This window comes from Nycticebus coucang, chromosome 12, assembly GCF_027406575.1.
Source record: "Nycticebus coucang isolate mNycCou1 chromosome 12, mNycCou1.pri, whole genome shotgun sequence".
NCBI lineage: Eukaryota > Metazoa > Chordata > Mammalia > Primates > Lorisidae > Nycticebus > Nycticebus coucang.
The window spans coordinates 55,672,651-55,690,710 of record NC_069791.1 but is presented as its reverse complement, the minus strand read 5'-3'; the positions used below and the strand labels follow the sequence as shown (position 1 = coordinate 55,690,710).

The following is an 18,060-nucleotide window of genomic DNA, read 5'->3' as shown; positions in this document are numbered from 1 at the left end:
AAGATCCCTTATGGAATGAACTGCTTCTTTTCTTGCTGATTTCAAATCTCTCTCTCTTCATCTTTTACAAGTTTGACTATATCTAGGTGTGACTCCTTCAGTTTATTCTACTTAGAGTTTGCTAAGTTTTCTGTATATATGGATTAGTACTTTAAAATAAATGTGGAAGTTTTCAGCCATAATTACTTTAAATATTCTTTCTGCTCCTTTCTCTCCTCTCTTTCTGAGACCCCAATTATGTGTATGTTGGTAGGATTGCTTATGTGCTACAGGTCTCCATGATTCTGTTTCTTTTTCTTCATTGATTTTTCTTTCTGTTTCTCAGGCCAGATGATCTCAACTGACCTAACTTCAAGTTAGCTGAAACTTCTGCTTGTTCAAATTTGCTGTGAAGCTCCCCTAGTGAATTTTTCTTTTATTTTACTTTTCAATCTCCAAAATTTCTACTTGGTTCTTTTCTTAATAATTTCTGTTCCTTTATTGATATTCTCTGTTTCTTATACTTCAATTCTTTATAGATGGATTCATTTGGGGCTTCATACATATCTATAATAGCTGATTTAAAAATCTTTGTCCAGTAAGTACAACATTTGAGCTGCCTTGTGCAGAGTTTCAATTGATTGCTTTTTTCCTCCCTGCTTATAGGCCACAATTTCCTATTTCTTTGTGTGCCTCATAAGTGTTTATTGAAAGCTGGACATTTAAAATTATATAAGGTAGCAACTCTGCAAATAAGAATCTTCCCCACCCCCAAATGGATTTATCTCAATTTATTGTTGATGTTGCTATTTGTTTACTTAGTGATTTTCCTGGACTCATTCAATAAAGTTTGTATTCTTGATCATGTGCAACCACTAAGTCTCTGGTCAGCCAACAGTTATTCAAAGATTTCCTTAAAATGCGTTAAACTGATAAATCTCTCAGCCTTTGCTGAAAGACTCTGGGTCTGTTAGAGCAACCCTTTAACAATCTGGTAGGGATTTTAAAGTTCTGCCTTCACTGTCACTTTCTGTTTACACAGAGCCTCAAGTCCTTCCTAGGAAGGTGCAGAACTATGCACAGGCATATGGTCTTCTAGATTCTCAATAATATGTCAGAACTTTTCAAAGCTTCCTATGGACAGCATATTCCCCAGTTTTCCCTTTCCATTTTTCTAGTTAGCCTCTTGCTAGTACCAAATGGCATCAGGTAGTTGAAAGATAAATTAAAAAGTGACTTTGAGGCTCTGTGCCTGTAGCACAGTGGTTACAGTGCCAGACACATACACCGAGGCTGACAGGTTCGAACCCAGCCCGGGCCAGCTAAAACAACAATGACAACTGCAACAAAAAATAGCCGGGCATTGTGGCAGGTGCCTATAGTCCCAGCTACTTGGGAGACTGAGGCAAGAGACTCACTTAAGCCCAAGAGTTTGAGGTTGCTATGAGCCGTGACGCCACAGCACTCTACAGAGGGTGACATAATAAGACTCTTTCTCAAAAAAAAAAGTGACTTTGAAAAAGGCAGAGACATTTATGAAAGTGACCAGATGGATGAAAACCTACGTGGAGAAGCAAAATTACAAGTAGTGGTGGTCTGGTGAAAAGCAAGGCAGGTGCCCAATCCAAAAACCTAAAGTCAGAGGTATCATTAAAACAGAAGTGAGCAGGAAGACGTACTTAAGGCCATTTAGAGAGCAGAATGCATTTGTGAAACAGAGTAAAGGCAGGAAAATATTGGTAGAAGCAGCAAGGAAATTGGGAAAAATTTTAACAATACTTATTAAATAAGAAGAGTCCATGCAAAGTCTTAATCTGTTTCCTAATACTCATAAAAATAAGCTTCAAATTACTAAAATACAAAATGCTCCTCTCCTGTGTATGAACCTACCTCACTTTGGGAAACACTGGATTTGATGTCTAAGGTTCATTCCATGTCTGTGATTGTGTGGATAGGTTTTCCCTGTACCTTCAACTCAGACATGTACTAAGGTTACCTCTTAATATGTGTCTCCGAGAATGAGGTCGTCTCGTATCTCAAATGGACTGGTTTGAGATTAACCCATGCTGGCAGCAGCCTCTGAATAACTGACCGAGGGTGATGGTGAATAATGGTTAGAGATGCCCCAGGGCTGAAATCTAGCACAAAAATTTCCATACCTCCATAAAGTACATTAAAAAGAATAATAATTCCACAGAATCATAGACGTTAATTCTATAACAATACAATACAATCAATGCTAATAATAATAAACCTCACAAAGCTTTTTTTAAGTGCTACTCCATGCAAGTGTACTATACTAAACATACTATAAACATTAACTCCTTACTATCATTCTGCTGAGCAGGTATTATTATTCCCATTTCACAGATGAGAAAACCAAGGTTCGGAGATAATAAATGACTTATCAATCTTCTCATAATATCCTAATGAGTTGCCCTAGGCTTTTACCCTGCCGTGCTGGGATGGCTTGCAGAGGAAGCTCAATTAGGACCAGAAATCTGCCTCTTAATGTTTTATCAGAGAAACTAGTTTTGTTCCCTGGGGCCACATGACACAAATGAAGTAAAATTATCCCTCATTTAATTCACCCTATTTATAGATGAGAAAATGGTGTTTAATTTCGGGTTTCATGAATGTAATCTGCCTCCAGAAGGCAGGATTACTATTTTTTCTATCCTCTCTAGACCAGCATATTCCCAGTGGTAGTAGAAGATGTTTGTTCTAAGAGCCTGAGGTCAGGTAGGCAAAGATGGCACTGTATAGCCATCTTGGTGTTTTGCTATAACTGCCTTGATGATTGGAAGGCTTCCCAAGTTGCTCTAAGTTTCTCTTTTTCATTAGCCACACATTGTGAAGGATGGGATACTTCAAGATGGACATCAGTGAACCACTGGAGGAGGGTGGCCTGCTAGTAAGGATCTACTATGCAACTGAAGGGGATAGGTAGGGCATCCTTGCTGAGGGGCAAGGTAGCTCAGCCTGAGGGAGAGAAGATGAAGGGATGGCACCTTCAAATATCTGTCCTGTAAATGAGGGAGATTTCTTCTTCCTTATTTCAGTAGCTAGAGACAGCATGTGTGGACAAAAATTGGCAGAATACAGTAAGTTTGGGCCCCTAATAAGCCATTTAACTAAAGAAGTTCCTCCACGATAGATGGGAGTATGACTTGGGAGACCCATGGAGTTTCCTTATAACCCTAAAATACCGTGACCTGTGATCCTGATGAGTCTTGCCCCAAGTTACACAGCTTGTGGTAGAGCAGCAGAGACTCGAATACACCTCCCTTAATCCCAAATCCAGCAATCTCTCCACGCCATGTACCATAAATTAAAAAATAAAATACAATCATACCATGTACAGAACAATGTTTAGAAACTATCCTACATGTATTAATAATTGTTTATTAATTTCGGTAAGTTTCTCTTTCTCAGTAGCCACATTTGAAAATGAAAATGTGTCTATGAACAGAATTTTGTAAAGTAATTTACATCTAAGTGGAATTCATTGGAGTGCAGAAAACTCCAATGAGAGACGTTTCTCCAATGAATGTAGTTTCTCCCATGTTCAAAGCAATGAAAAATGAAGGGGAAAAGTGAGATACAAACGCTTTGCTTCCTTGTTCCTGGTTATAAGAACATGCCAGAAAGCAAGGGGGGTGGGGTGGGGGTGTCTTGCCTGAAGATTGCAACTCTGGGAAATTTGCTTCGGTTCCTTTTCACCAAAGGAGCAAACTGATGTTCCCTGAGTTTTATCAGGCTCAGAAGGAGCCTCTTTTAAAGAGGCCTCATGAGGGCTATGAACTGTCACTTAGTCACCTCAAGAAGGAAGTGCAAGTTAGGATCCATTCCAAACCCTGTCTACATGTGCTCTGATGGGGTGATGAGTTGTTGGAATAAGCATTAGGTTGGTTTCAGCTATGTGCTGGGACAGTGTTATGTCCCATTTTTACATTCTACATATATCTGAAGACCGTCATTCTTTTACTGACTTAGGTCAAGGAAGATAGCATTTGCCATTGGCTGACAACAGGTGCCAAGTATCCACCTATAGAAGGAACTGCAATTAAAGGGTTTCAACTGTTGCTGGCTTGATATCTCCCAGATGCCTAAATCCACAACTTAAGAATCCTTACATAAAGCATGAAATACACATAAAAGATGCCATCTAGACTTGATTCCCATTTTGATGATGATAAGGATAACAAAGACATTGGGATTCTGGAGATTTTAGAGCTGAAGGGAAACTTAATGATCATATACTACAGCATGCTAATTTTGTAGCTGAGGAAAGTCAGTCTCAGAAACACATAAGCTATCACCAAGGTAACAAAGCTAGTTAGTGGCAAGCAGAATCAGAAAGTGAGTACAGTCAGCCTTCCCAATCCTTAGGTTCTGTACCCGGAGATTCAACCAACCTCAAATTGAAAATATTCAGGAAAAGAAAGAAGAATAAAAAATATAATGTAACAACTGTTTATGTAGCATGTACATAGATAATATAAGTAATTTAGAGATGATTTAAAGCGCACAGGAGGATGTATGCAGGTTATATCAAAATACTATGTCATTTTGTATCAGAGACTTGAGCATCCTGGATTTTGGTATTGGGGACCCGTTACCCCATGGACAGTGAAGGATGACTGTATTCTAAATTCTAGCCTAGAACTGGTTCACTACAATGATGCTGGCAACAAGGACAGTATTTTTTTTTTTTTTGTTAGAGATAGAGTCTCACTCTGTCACCCTTGGTAGAGTGCCGTGGCATCACAGCTCATAGCAACCACCAGCTCTTGGGCTTAGGCAATTCTCTTGTCTCAGCCTTCCGAGTAGCTGTGACTACAGGTGTCCGCCACAATGCCCGCCACAACGCCTGGCTATTTTTTGTTGCAGTTTGGCCAGGGCCAGCTTTGAACCCGCTACCCTGGGTATATGGGGCCAGCGTCCTACTCACTGAGCCACAGGCGCCACCCAAGGACAATATTTTCTGCAACAATTCTAGGAGACAACCAGGCTAATAATCAGAGGTCTATATTCTGCTCTCAATGTCTGGGTGTCCCACGAGAAGAAAATGGGCTATTGTGACCTCAAATTCCCTAACCAAAGAAGTGAAACACTAATCAATGCCCTGTCAGATACAGGGAGGGTTCGGTCAGACGAGAAACAGATGCCCTGGGAAATACAGCTACTCAAAGAAAGGAATGCTCTCAGAATGATGGACCAAGGAAACAACTCTATCTCTGGCTACTTTAAAAGGACTAATCAAGCCCCAAATATGTGATATGTGACCCACACATCAAACCAAGTAGTTCAAATAGATAATAAACAAATTAAAAACATAATTTTAAAAACACTATGCATGCAAACTACTAGTTATTTGATTATACTGAGTTTTAAGGAGAAGATAAGTTTCCACCTCCCTGGTTTAAGGTAAGTTGTGTAAGGTGGGTAATATAGCGTATCATTCTATGCCTTTTGTTCTATGACTTTATTATTTTAAAAAATAATCCACTTATTTTAAAAAGTATTTAAAATATTAATTTAAAAAATATCCACTTAAATATCAGTAGGATACTGATTCTTTCTCACGCTTAATCACTAAACAATGTGCTTCTCAGGGACAAGAACTGTATTATTCAACTCTCTGTCCCTCCTCCTTGCCTTCCAAAGCATTTATGGAGCATCTACTGTATGCCCACTACATACTCAAAGCCTAACACAGTGTTTAACACTTAGTACGGACTCAATTTTAATCAGATAAATAGCAAAACACATAGGCATTCTCCAAAGCACCGCAATCTCAGCATCTCAGTCATAAAGAGTCTTTTTTGACTCTTTCATTAAAACCACTTAAATTCTACCTTACAAATCTGAATCATGCCCTTGACATGCTCTGGTGTATCTGTGCATGGACCTGTGATGTTATCAGTCTAACACATATGTGATCTCTCAGCATGAATAACCCTGATGAACACTATATAGAGTTTCAACTGCAGACTTAAAACACAGAGGGCATATTCTATGACTGGCCAAAATGGCATGAGGTCCTACAGTCCATTCCCCTGGCTCTGTGGTAGAAAACAATGCTTTTCCTAAATTTGAAAGATTTCCACTGAATGAAACAGTCTGCCTAGGTAAAGCCTTAAGTGTCTAAATGGAAGGTCAGACTGATTTCTTCAGGTAAGTATGGTTTTCATCCCAAGTGTAGTGAATTTCACTGGCACTCTATTACTAACTTACTTCATTTGCTAGATGACAAAAAATTGCAGGTAATTACACTACAAAGAGTAATTATATGAACTTTTCTTGTACAAAAGCAAGTAAATTTGAGCCTTACTCAATATTCTGTTAGGGAAATTTTAAATTAAATAAGCCATTTTGTTTAAGAAGGGAAACGTTAGAAGAATATATATTCAGAACAAAGTAGGGAGTGGAAAAGCTTGTTGTTCACTGGTTTATTGGACTTATGCAATGGAGATCTGCTGCTCCTTGATACAACAAAGTTTCCTAAGTTTAAATGATTTCAGTGAGACTTGCACACAAAATGGCCTGCACCATTCAGTCCATGATCTGCACAGACTCTGTTCATGACCTAGGCTTCCCTCTCTCAAAGTACTTTTTAAAAATTATGTTTCTGATCCTGAAATGATTGGGAAGCCAGATGTAAGACATTTCATCTGAACCCAAATCAAATCTTAAGATGCTGCATAAGAACATCTTCCTTGATACCAGGAAAGAGTTTGGGTCCTGGGTGTGGATTTGCCAAATGGCCGCTCTCGGAAATAGAAACATACGTGGGCATGATGAAGGAAAGGCTTTGGAAATTAGGCAAAGGGACTTTCCTGTTTACTTTTTGTCCTGTGTTTTTTTTTTCTTCTCCTAAGCAATAGGTATATTAAATTTTAGTGACTTATTATTTTCAAAAGCACATAAATTGAATGCTTTTGGTGTTGCTTCTCAGAACAAAAACCTAGTTCTAATATGATAATTTATTTACAATTTGATGACAGTTTTTAAAGAAAGTGAATGCGCACACATACTCAATGCAAAGACAAGGAGGAAGAGAATTGTGCTGCATGTATCATCATCGTGATTATTATTACTAAACAGGGCTTGAAGAAATTCACCTCTATACACCACAAAGAAAGAAATCATTTGGTTTATAGCTGGTAGGACCACAATGAAAGTATGATTTGAGAGAGGAAAAAGCAGAAATAAATTTGGATTTTCTGCTCTCATGTCACTCTCCACATAAACCCCACTGATTCATAGTTGTGCTTTTCTAAGTTGTTCACACAATGCATAGGTGCAGACTTTGTTTCAAGTTCATGTAAGAGCAGATGCCCTTATTTAAGGCTGAGCAAAGAGGAAATATATTCCTCATAGGAGTCTAAATCCAACCTAGCGTGAACTGTCTAGCATGCTTAATACAAACTACTTGCTTTCAGTTCAATTCTAAAATAGAACATATCTCTCCAGAGGTATACATTTTGAAGATTATAAAACTTAAAAAAAAGACCTGTTTCTCATTTCAAACCTTATTCCTTTTAATGTCAACAAAAGGACACCAAGAAAATAATTTTAGGTAATTTTTCAATCTGCCTCCTGAAATTTGCTACCAGGAAAAGAAAAAAAAAATTCAAGAAGAAAATTATTTCTCCGTTTTTCATTAATTAGATTTTTAAAGTTTGGAGAATATGAATTCAACATGTTGTGGAATTATGTCATGAATTATACTGACAGATGTAGCAATCCTTAAGTTTAAAGACTGAAAAATAAAATATGAAATATTTATTATAAATACTTTATATTGCTCCTATTTAGTTGTAACTAACACACAGTTACAACTAAATAGGAGCAATATAAAGTATGGCTAACTATAGTATGGTTATAACTAACTATAACTAACAGCTAGTATAACTAACACACAGCTGAATAAAACCATGAAATCAAAAGAATAGCCAATGACACTGGAAAAGTGGATATTTTACAGGAGAATGAATGTTTGAACAAAATTTAAGTGTTTAGAAAACAAATAAAATTGATTATTGCTCAAAAAAAAATCTGGTGGGAGTAATCTTGACATTTTATAAAGAATTTACATGCATGATGTGCTTAACTTGACCTCCACAACTTAAGTGTCTAAAATGAAGCTAGAGCAAAATTTAAATGACATTTGTCTTTTTGGTTTTTTAAAACTTTCTTTGGCTCCTTCCTTCTTTCATTTTCTTTTATTAATTTATTCTGTTTTTCTACCTTTGTACACACAAATCAAGTACCCATCAAACCAGGCACCAAAACCCAGCACTTTTAAATACAATTCATTCAGGCTGAACTTCAACAGTAATTACTGACTTTTTTTTATTAATTATAACTCCTCTTTTTCCCCCAGAAGGAACAAAACAAAGTCTCTTGGGTCAGACCAGCAATCATTAAACGAAAAAAAAATAAATAATAAGTTAAAAATAGAGAGAAAGTGTTAAAAAGAAGTACTGCTCATAACCAAACTCTGTCATCTTAAAAAAGAAACATTTCCACACTTCAAATCTGATTCAAACAGAAAGATTCTCCCCTACTTTTGAAACAAATAATTCCACTTAAAATCCACATTTTCAGAGAAGCCCCCAGCTTTTTGCATCTGATTCTTAACAATATCACTTTACCTCAGTGAGGTAAAAGCCAGATCACTATTTCTCCTCCAATATTCCCCCATTGAAGATCATAGTAAATTTCAGTATAAACTCAGAACTGTCACTGTCGGTTTATAAGATAATGACAGATTTCGGCTATCACTCCCTTAATTGAAAGATTAAAAAGACTGTACCCAATTTTTAGTGTAAATGAAGGTGCGTGGGCTCACTCTGCAGTTGGGAGTTTTCAGACCTCATAGTCTAGAATGTTCTCCATGAGTATAGATGCCACGTGGGTATCCAGGCAGTGGGAAGGAAGTCGCCCTATACTTTTGCCCATATATTTGCAGCTTTGGAAAAGGGTATTTCTAGATTACTATGCTCAAAATACAACAAAATTCAGCCGATATTGCTCACCAAGCATCCACGGGAGATCTTACTTGTCATAACCATAATATTAATCAACCCAGTTGTTTAGATAGGGAAGGGGGTGGTGGAGCAGGGAGGATTATGTCGCGCGTGGAAAAACTTAGGATATAAAAGTAAATGCACAACTCACTCCCCGAGGAACAGAAAAACGCATTCGCATCTCCTTCGGTGGAGAGAGGATAGAAACCCAAGTGACGAGCGTAGCGACCAGCCATCGCGACATTCAGTCTGATCTCAGTATCAAGCGGAACTGGACCACAACCCAAAGAAATAAACTTTTTCCGGAGCAAAAAGCTGCTCCCGATTTCAAAGAAAAAATATAAACTCCTTGCGGGTAGAAGATGGCCGAGGGAGAGGGGTGAGAAGGGAGCCCTGGGAGGAGGGTCGCGAGTCCCGCTCCGGGGCCAGCGAGCGCGCTGGGCTGCACCGCCCGCAGCGCCCACCGCGAGAGAGCCGGACACGCTGCCGCGCCCGCGCCGCGCCGGCCCCCTCCCCCGCCGCTTCCTCTGGCTCTCCCAGCCCCTTCCCCCACGTGTAGATGACGTCAAAATTCCGCGAAAAAGCCGCGTGGTGGCTCCCCGAGCGGAGGCGCGATTCCGCGGCCCCGCGGCCCCCTCCCGGGGACGCCTGGGGGAGGAAGGAGGCCCGGGGTACCAGGTTCCTTTTCCTCCCCGAGGCCGCCCCACCCCCACGCCGCCAGCAGGACGCCCCCCGCCCCAAATCTTACTGGAAAATTCAGTTTTTTAAAGCAAATGCATTTCCAGGGCTATTTTCGGCGCTGTGAGGCGTGTCCTGAGCTGAATTAGACAGGAAGAGAGGAAATTCAGGTCTTTTTCATTTTTTTCCCCCTGTGGGAGGGGAGTAGGACGCTAGGTGGGTTAACAGACGGCAAGCGCTAGCCCTACTAACCCGTGCCTAGCGCATCTGCCGCCTCAGGAATGCAGACCCGGCCCCAGCCGCAGAGCGCTTGGCGTGAACAGGCCGGGCCGACTCAGCCCAGTGCCGCCGCGGCTCGGGCTGCGACCGAAGAGGCCCGGAAGCGGGTTCACACCTGCAGTTAGTTGCCGGCCCGCGCGCCGGGGAGCCTCGAGTCCTGGTCCCCACCCACCCTCTTTCCCTGTGTACTCCCGTTCCCGACCTTTCCCTTTTCCTTTCTCCTGTTTTTCTACTTTGCCTTTGCTTCTACCCCATTCCTGTTTCGGTGCCTCCTCTGACATCGCCATACCCTTTTATTAGATAACAGTAGGATTTGGGGTTTTGCTTGACCAGCCCACCCTTCCAAGGAGAAGCACAGACAGAGGGGAAGATGGGGCAAGGCGATGGAAGACTTAAGTCCCCTTCCCGGCCACACGGCCTGAGCGCGCCTACCCAGAGGCGGAGGGACTCGAACCCGCGCAGCTCCAGAGCTTTGAGCTTACCGCAGGCTCACCTGGCTGGCCAGCACCCGCCAGGTGAGCTTGGGAGTATGTGTGCTTAGCATTGCAGGTTGCTGCAGAAATGTGCCTATAAACACCCAACACTTTGCTGCACCCTGCACCTACAGGGTATTGTACACTTTCCAACCGAAACTCCAAAACACGAGGAGTAGGGGGCGGGAAGCCAGCCCGAGAGGGAATAAAAGCCCAATAAAACTTGTGTTCACTAAAGTTTATCACCGATCTTACAAAAGACAGGATCTATTTTTTCCTTGAGGGGCGAAAAAGGGATAAGGAAGAACAGACATTCTTTTTTGTTTTTTCCATGGTGGCCGGTTTTGACTTCAAAGTCAGAGCACAGGCGCTTGCGCTTTTTCTCTAAACCTAGGTCTATACTTAAAGAAAATGCGCACTTTTGCCCAGAAAGCAACGTGCCTTTGCCCGCGTGCTAGGTGGAGTGCTTTTAACGAGAAATTAAGGTTTTAATACATGGTTGGAGTGGCGACCAAAAGGGAAAACTCAATTTCCAGTCCAAGCCTCCTGAGACATTCCTGCCAACCTCCGCACCCTCTTACGCCCCACCCCACGTGTTAGAGACTGAAGAACTACTGAACTACTGGGGGATTGATGCGACGCGAGGTTCACGTTCGGGAACAGTATGTTATCGGAAGGGGAAGTGAATGGGGAACTTAAAGAGGCGAGCTTGCCACGCGGGAAGCGCCCGAACTTGCGGGTCTAGCTGAATGAAGAGAGCAGCCGGGAAGGCGGGGGATAGGGAAATCCGCCTGCGACCCTCTCCGCTCCTCCCCTACCTTGGCCACCTAGGCTCACTCCCTCCACCCCCCACCCCCGCTGGAATTTCTCTGTAAAGCCATAAGGGTTAGGGGGGGAGGGGGAGAGGGAAGGGGCGCGAGAGCCCTTTGCTCACTCCTGAGATGTTAGAACTCGCCACCCAGGCTTTCTCTTAGGCGTGGGACAGGCCCCGGGGACGCCCACCCGCCTCTTCCCTGCCCACACTCGCGACTTTGGGAGGCCCAGAGCTCGGAATGTTTTCGCGTGGGGAGGTGTAGTAAAGACCGTAGTAGGTTAGTTATCCAGTGATGTCAAGAAGCTAGGAGCCTTCCCCCAGCTTCTGTCCTTGCCTGTCGGGTTAGATATATACTTTAAAAATACCTCTCTCACTACCCTTTTCTCCACTCTCCCCCGGCAACTTTCTTTGATCCACTCAAAGGTGGCTTAGGTGAAGTTTAAGCGATTCTCCTATGGAGTCTTAAAATGTACATTAATCTATTTATCCGGAGTGACTCAAAAGCTTAAGTCGGGAAGTCCAACTTGACTAAAATCAATACATAATTGTTGGGGACACCGACTGTATTGCGATGAAAACGGTCCTCGGCCCGTGTGTCATCCGCTGCGCGGGACTGTTTCACTTTGAGTTTGCAACATGGGTTTTTCAGAGAGCTTTTTTTCTTCCCGAAGGCTAATGGCTTCCACAGCAATTAGACATTTTTCTCGCCCGCCCCTTCCCTCCCCTTTCTTTACGTATACTCGATTGGATACTAATTCCTGCTGCTATTGATAAGGTCAGAGCTGCCCGGCCTCCCCCCAGCCCCCGCCAGCCCCAGCGCCCGCTCTCTCTCCGCCTCCTTTGGCTTCCTTTTGATGTAGCGGGGAACGCGTCCTACTAAAAAAAAAAAAAAAAAGTAATCTGCCCGGTAACAATCAGCGCGCAGTAGCAGGAGCCCCAGAGCTATTGGCTATGCAAATAGAGGGAGGGGAGACGGCGCCCCAAACTCTTACTCACCCTTTTAAAGCAATATCCCCCTTCTCCTCCCCCCACCCCTTCCGCCCCACCCTCGTTTAAAGGGGCTGGCTCCCGGGCCTGAGTTAATCGCTTGCACCTCTGGTTTATTCACTCCCCTCCTTCGCTTTTCAGGGAACCTAGCGAACAGCTCACCCAGACTGCCACTCCCACCCCCGCTGCCCGTCTCTTTGCCCCTTCGGGCCCCCTTCTTGGAGAAGGAGGTCTTCTGTTGGCCTCGGTGCGCCCAGACAACCCCGAGTCACGCCATGCTCACTGCACGTGCCAAGCGGGCCAACACACTAGGGTGTTGGACTCTCCCCTTCCTCCCCTAGAGAAATACACTGAAAGGCAGGGTGAGGGGTGGCGGGAGGGAGGAGGTGAGGAAACGCCATCATATCCCCGGTTAAGACAGCCTTGACTCGAGGATGCGTGAGAGCACATGTCAGGGCCGACTGCGCTGGCAGCGGCTCCACCGCAGTCCTGCTCCTGGGCAGAAAGCCCTAGTGGGCGAGTGAAGCGCGAACCTGGAGGGGTCGGCGAGGATGCCGAGATAGACAGAGGGTGGACGCCTAGGCCTCCGGGGAAAGGAAGGGGTGGTGGTGGCTGCGCAGGGGGAGCCAAACCTAAACCTTCCCTCGCCCCCTCCCTCTCCCCCTCCCGAGCCATTTCCTAGAAAGCTGTATCGGTGTGGCCACGCTCTGCGCAGACACCTCGGGCGGCTTGTCAGCAGATGTAAGCGCAAGGAAGCGGGTTTTCCTGCGTGGCCGCCGGCCGCGGAAGGACCGCTAGTAGCCCTGCCCCGGGCCTGCGGTAGCCGTGGGCGCTCGAAGCGCCCCCAAGTACACGTTAGTTTCTGCTCGAGGGTCACATACTATCAAGCCAGAGAAACGGTCGTCCTCCCTCCTCATACCCACCCGTTCCTCTTCCTCTCCACACACATCTGCAGCTGGGCAAAAAGTTGTTCTGATCCCTTTAATCGGGCTTTTCAAACAGCTTCGAAGTTATCGGGAACATAAACTTCAGGGACGTAACCTTTATCTCTGGGTATGCGAGGTCGCTCTTTTCTTAAATCATCCCCTTTACTTCTCACTTAAGGGATCTGTTTCTAAATCGTCTGCGCTCACCCCATCTTCAAATTATCCACCCTCCATTCCAGGATCTTGGGTACTTGGGCAGGAGGAGGTTTTGAAGAAGCCAAAGTTGGAGGGTCGCATTTTGGCATGATACACCTCCAGAATGTGCGAAATTAAGAGGGTATACATCGGTGGGGTTTTGAGGGTTCCCCTATCCGGGGCCCCTGGCATGTAGGGCTGGATGGAGGGAGAAGGGTGGGGGGACGGGGGCCGCGTTTGAAGTTAGGTCGGGCCAGCTGCTGCTCTCCTTAATAACAAGAGGGAAAGGGAGGGAGGGAGAGATTGAAAGGAGCAGGGGAGGGCCGGGAGGGGAGGGGAGGAGAGGGGAGGAGGAACCAGAGAGGGGAGCGACCAGAGGGAGGAGAGCTAACTGCCCAGCCAGCTTGCGTCACTGCCTCAGAGCAGAGAAGAGCAAGCAGCGGAGAGGGAGACGAGTTTGAAGGGGAGGACTGGTGTGAGTTAGGCAGCCCCCGAGGCTCTGCTTGCCCACCGCCCACCCTTTCCTCTCTTCTCCTGCGGCTCTCTTCCTGCCCGCACCTATTCCCCGAAAAAACCTTATTTAGCCAAAGGAAGGAGGCAAGGGAATTCTTTCCCTTCCCCCTCCAAAAAAAAAGAAAGAAAGAAAAGAACTTTTTAAGTCCGGAGAAAGCAGGGGACCGAGTGGTCACACAGCTAGCCATGGAGCTTCTGTGTTGCGAGGTGGACCCGGTCCGCAGGGCCGTGCGAGACCAAAACCTGCTCCAAGACGACCGTGTCCTGCAGAATTTGCTCACCATCGAGGAGCGCTACCTTCCCCAGTGCTCCTACTTCAAGTGCGTGCAGAAGGACATTCAGCCCTACATGCGCAGGATGGTGGCCACCTGGATGCTGGAGGTAGGTCCGCCGGCGACGCTCGCGAGTAGCCACCGCCCCACGCAGGACCCTAAGGTTGGGAGAGGACAGCCCAGCGCCGGCCTCCGGGCGACCGTGCGCGAGGCCACCCGGCGCCCTGTGGCGAGTCGCGTGGCTTCATTTCTGCTCCTTGGGGGACTAATTGGGGAGAGGGGAGGGAGAGGAAAGTCTGGGAGAAAAGCGGCGGTCTCGGGGCGGGGGTGGGGAGCATCCCGCGCGCGTGGGACTCCTGTGGCTTCCTCTTCTTTCCACCCCCATCCCGACCTGTCTTTCGCGAAGCCGCGGCTGCTTTCGGTGCCGCAAAGAAAGGAGTGGGAGATGGAATCGGGACCCACTGCATAAGTCTAGCCCCCCAAAGGCCTGAGCAAATTCGTCCCAGCCTTGGGTCCCCGCATGTGGTCGCGACTCCGCGTTGGCACTTCAGGGGGGAGGAGGGGGAGGGAGAAGGGGAGAAACGAGGAATTCTGTAGCCCCGGAAGTCCCAATGAAGAAACGTGTGTTTTAGGGGAACCCGAAAGAACCGCTTCTTTACCCTCGCTGCAAGGCTTTGCCGAGCGAGCTGTGTGCCCACGTATGCACAGCTCTGGACCTGCCGTGGTTTCGCCATGTTGCTTTGCAAACTCCGGTTGGAAAGGCTGGGAAACGTCGCCCTCTCGCCCTCGCACCCCGTTATCCCGGCCACCCCCCTTCTCATCGTGCCCTCTCCCCCAGCCCCCACCTCACGAAGGTTACTTACAGTTTGGCTTTCCAGCTTCTTCGGTGCGCAGATTTGGGTGGGGTAGGAAGGGGGAGGGGGTGTGTGTAGGGGGACATCGGGACACCCCGAAAGGAGAGGTCGAGCCCCCAGCGCCTCTTTCCGGGGCTCCCTGCTCCCTCCTCGCCCTCAGCTCGTCACACGTCCCCCAGTTTCTGCCCTTGGGCCGCAGCCGGGCACTCTCGAGCGGCTCTCACCCCTTCAAGTTCCCCCCGAGGGATCCTAAGCCCCTGGGGTCCAGATACAGACCTTTCTGGCACCCAAAACCTCCATTGCGGGAAGCTTGGGTCCTCTTTGGGGTTTTCACGCCAAAAGGGCTTTTCTGGGGTATTTCCTCGATTTTTAATTATTTTTCGAAAGCTTCCCCCCCCTGCTCCGGCTCCAGCTGCCGAGGCTGCGGCTCTCTCCCTCCTCTCCTCCCTCCCCCGCTCTCCCCACCTCTCCCCACCCGCCCCCCCAACAGCGGCCCCTGGGCCGCCCGGGCGCCCCCAGACATTTTTTTCAATTGTCGGGAATGATAGAGCAGGATCTGGGGGTCCGAATGGGACCAAGAAGTAGAGCCCCGGAGCCTCCAGAATATTTCTATTGATTTTTTGAAAAGATGACGAAATCCAAAAAAGAGTGAGTTAGAGTGCGCGAAGGAGCGGGTGGCCAAAGGGAGCGTCGTGGAGCTGCGCCGGCGACTGCTCGTTTCTTTGACTCTCCGTTTGGGGTCTTTAGTTCACCCCCTTTTTTTAGGCTTCCTGGAAATACCCAAACACGGATGGACTATTCCGATTTACCTCAGCTTCCTCATCTTTATTCTTATCACATGTTTTACTCCCTCCCCCTCCTCCTCCCCACAAAAATTATTTTCTTTCCACAGACCATGCCTTTTCATCCCTTTTCTATTTTTCTGATACTATTTTCTCTCCATCCACCCCCCAATCCTTTCTTACCTCCATTGTAGGTCTGTGAGGAACAGAAGTGTGAAGAGGAGGTCTTCCCTCTGGCCATGAATTACCTGGACCGCTTTTTGGCTGGGGTGCCCACTCCTAAGTCTCATCTGCAGCTCCTGGGTGCTGTCTGCATGTTTCTGGCCTCCAAGCTCAAAGAGACCATACCGCTGACTGCTGAGAAGTTGTGTATTTACACGGACAACTCCATCAAGCCTCAGGAGCTGCTGGTAATGACTGCCCCATTGCTCCTTTCCTTTCTGCCCTTCCCTTTCTCCTGGCCAACAATATTCCTTCTAGCCATCACTCCAAAATAAAAATCCTTAGGATCCACAAATTAGCCTTGCCACTAGAATTTTCCCACTTAGAGGAGATAGGTCTTTTAGGAAGAAATCACTTCACTTTCTGTGTTCCTACTATGCGCCAGGCACCCTGCTAAGCACATAAACAATGTCCAGGCATAAGATCCTCCTGGAGCCTGTGTCAGTGGGATTTGTTTGCAGTTGTGTGTACCATGCACGTGTATAGGGGAAGCATGGCATATTTTAATCAACAGTGATAATATTTTAATTAAATTCCAAATTTTCAAACACCAAACTCTAAGAAAATAGTTTGACTTCTTATACCCTGGGAATGTGTTCACCTGATAGGAATGTGTGATGGTGTGTCTCCTAAGTACCTGGGGTCCAAAAGGCAGTGGAGTCTCTAGATACCTTCACATAAGTATCTGTTCACTAAATAACAGCTCATTGACTTTTGAGCAAAGTCAAACTTTGGCCTTTTATTGAAGGAGTCTGAGGCCTGAGTTCTTAATTCCAATGGGAGTGTGACCTCTGTACAACCCCAGGGGTCCTGTCTTAACTGTGATTTTCTGCCAGAGAACTTTTGCCCACCCAACCTAATTCCTTTCCCCTTTCCCCTTCACACATAAGACTGCCATATCGAAGCAGTGCTGGATGGAAGAGCCGCTTCGAAGCCCACCTTCAGTGGTTGGCACACCTTTTTCTGCACTGTTAAGAAAAGGGGCCCCCCTCTTCCCACCCCCTCCCCCTGCTTACTGGCAGGGCCTGCACAGAGTCCACAGGGCTGAGACTGGCTTCTTGAACTGAGCTCTTTGTGAGGAGCCTTCCTTTCTGGGGCTGTGCTGCCATCTAGTGGCAGACATGCGCAAGGTTGGGGGAGGAATTGCGGAGAATGTAGAGGGGCCTGAATGACTTCACCTTTGAACCACTGCCAGATTTCAGCTGCTTCTGGTTTGGTCTGAGAGGCCCAGAAAGGTGCTTTCTTCTGGGAGATCCGCTTCCTTTAATAATGGTGCAAGACGAGTGGTTTGGACTCACAATCCCCTTTGAGAAGGAAGGGCTGGGATTTCAAGGCATCTTTGAAGATGCTGGCTGTTCAATTGTCTCTTAGGGCTTTTTACCCCAGCTCTCCCATAAAAAGCCAAGGCAGATTTCAAAGCTTGTAAAGAAAAAAAAATGTTAGAATTGGGGACCAATTTGTTTTTCTCACCAATCTTCATTTGGTTAATTCATTTTAACATGATAGTGGACTGAGGGGTTCTTCCAGACACCCCAAATTTTCCAGGACTAAGCCAAGCTCATTTATATTGTTCCAAACAAACTTGGCTTTTTTTCCATTCCCTGTCTTTTTATCCCAGAAATTGGGATCTGGAGGAGTCCTCCTACCATACAAATGAGAAAGCCTGGGAGGGGAAGGGCCACACAGCTAGTTAGCACTGCAGCTTGAGGGCTAGTGGTCTGATTGCTAGCTTAGCATCTGGCCTTTGGCTTAGCAAATGGAAGAGATCCCAGGTTCTTAGGGTGAATGGAAAAGTTGGGTACACTGGTGAGCTGATCCCTGGGTCTCATTCTTCTGAAGACGACTAATTGATGGGCATATTCTCTCCCTGATTGCACATAAATATTTTAAATTTTTTACTCTTGAGCTGTTTCCCTTTAAGCACTATTTCTCCTAAGTGTCTCAGTACAGGAGAGAAAAAAGATTTTTCATCAAGGTCCCAAAAGAGACAGAGTTGTTTCCTCCTGGCACTTGGACTGAGGGATTCTGTGACCCTGAACAAACACCTT

At 45.9% G+C, this 18,060-nt stretch overlaps 1 protein-coding gene and 1 long non-coding RNA gene across 2 annotated transcripts in view; one reads left to right on the top strand and one right to left on the bottom strand.

Moving 5' to 3' along the window:
- Positions 1 to 15,426, bottom strand: part of LOC128561828 (uncharacterized) — a 49,482-nt gene extending 34,056 nt beyond the window's left edge. The window contains exon 1 of the long non-coding RNA XR_008373352.1: positions 15,018 to 15,426. This is a non-coding gene — a long non-coding RNA (uncharacterized LOC128561828). The remainder of the gene's footprint in view (positions 1 to 15,017) is intronic.
- CCND2 (cyclin D2) overlaps positions 13,628 to 18,060 on the top strand; it is a 31,044-nt gene continuing 26,611 nt past the window's right edge. Inside the window, exons 1-2 of the mRNA XM_053556482.1 lie at positions 13,628 to 14,263; positions 15,985 to 16,200. Of these exons, the coding sequence (XP_053412457.1) occupies positions 14,069 to 14,263; positions 15,985 to 16,200 (411 nt within the window). The 5' untranslated portion in view covers positions 13,628 to 14,068. The remainder of the gene's footprint in view (positions 14,264 to 15,984; positions 16,201 to 18,060) is intronic.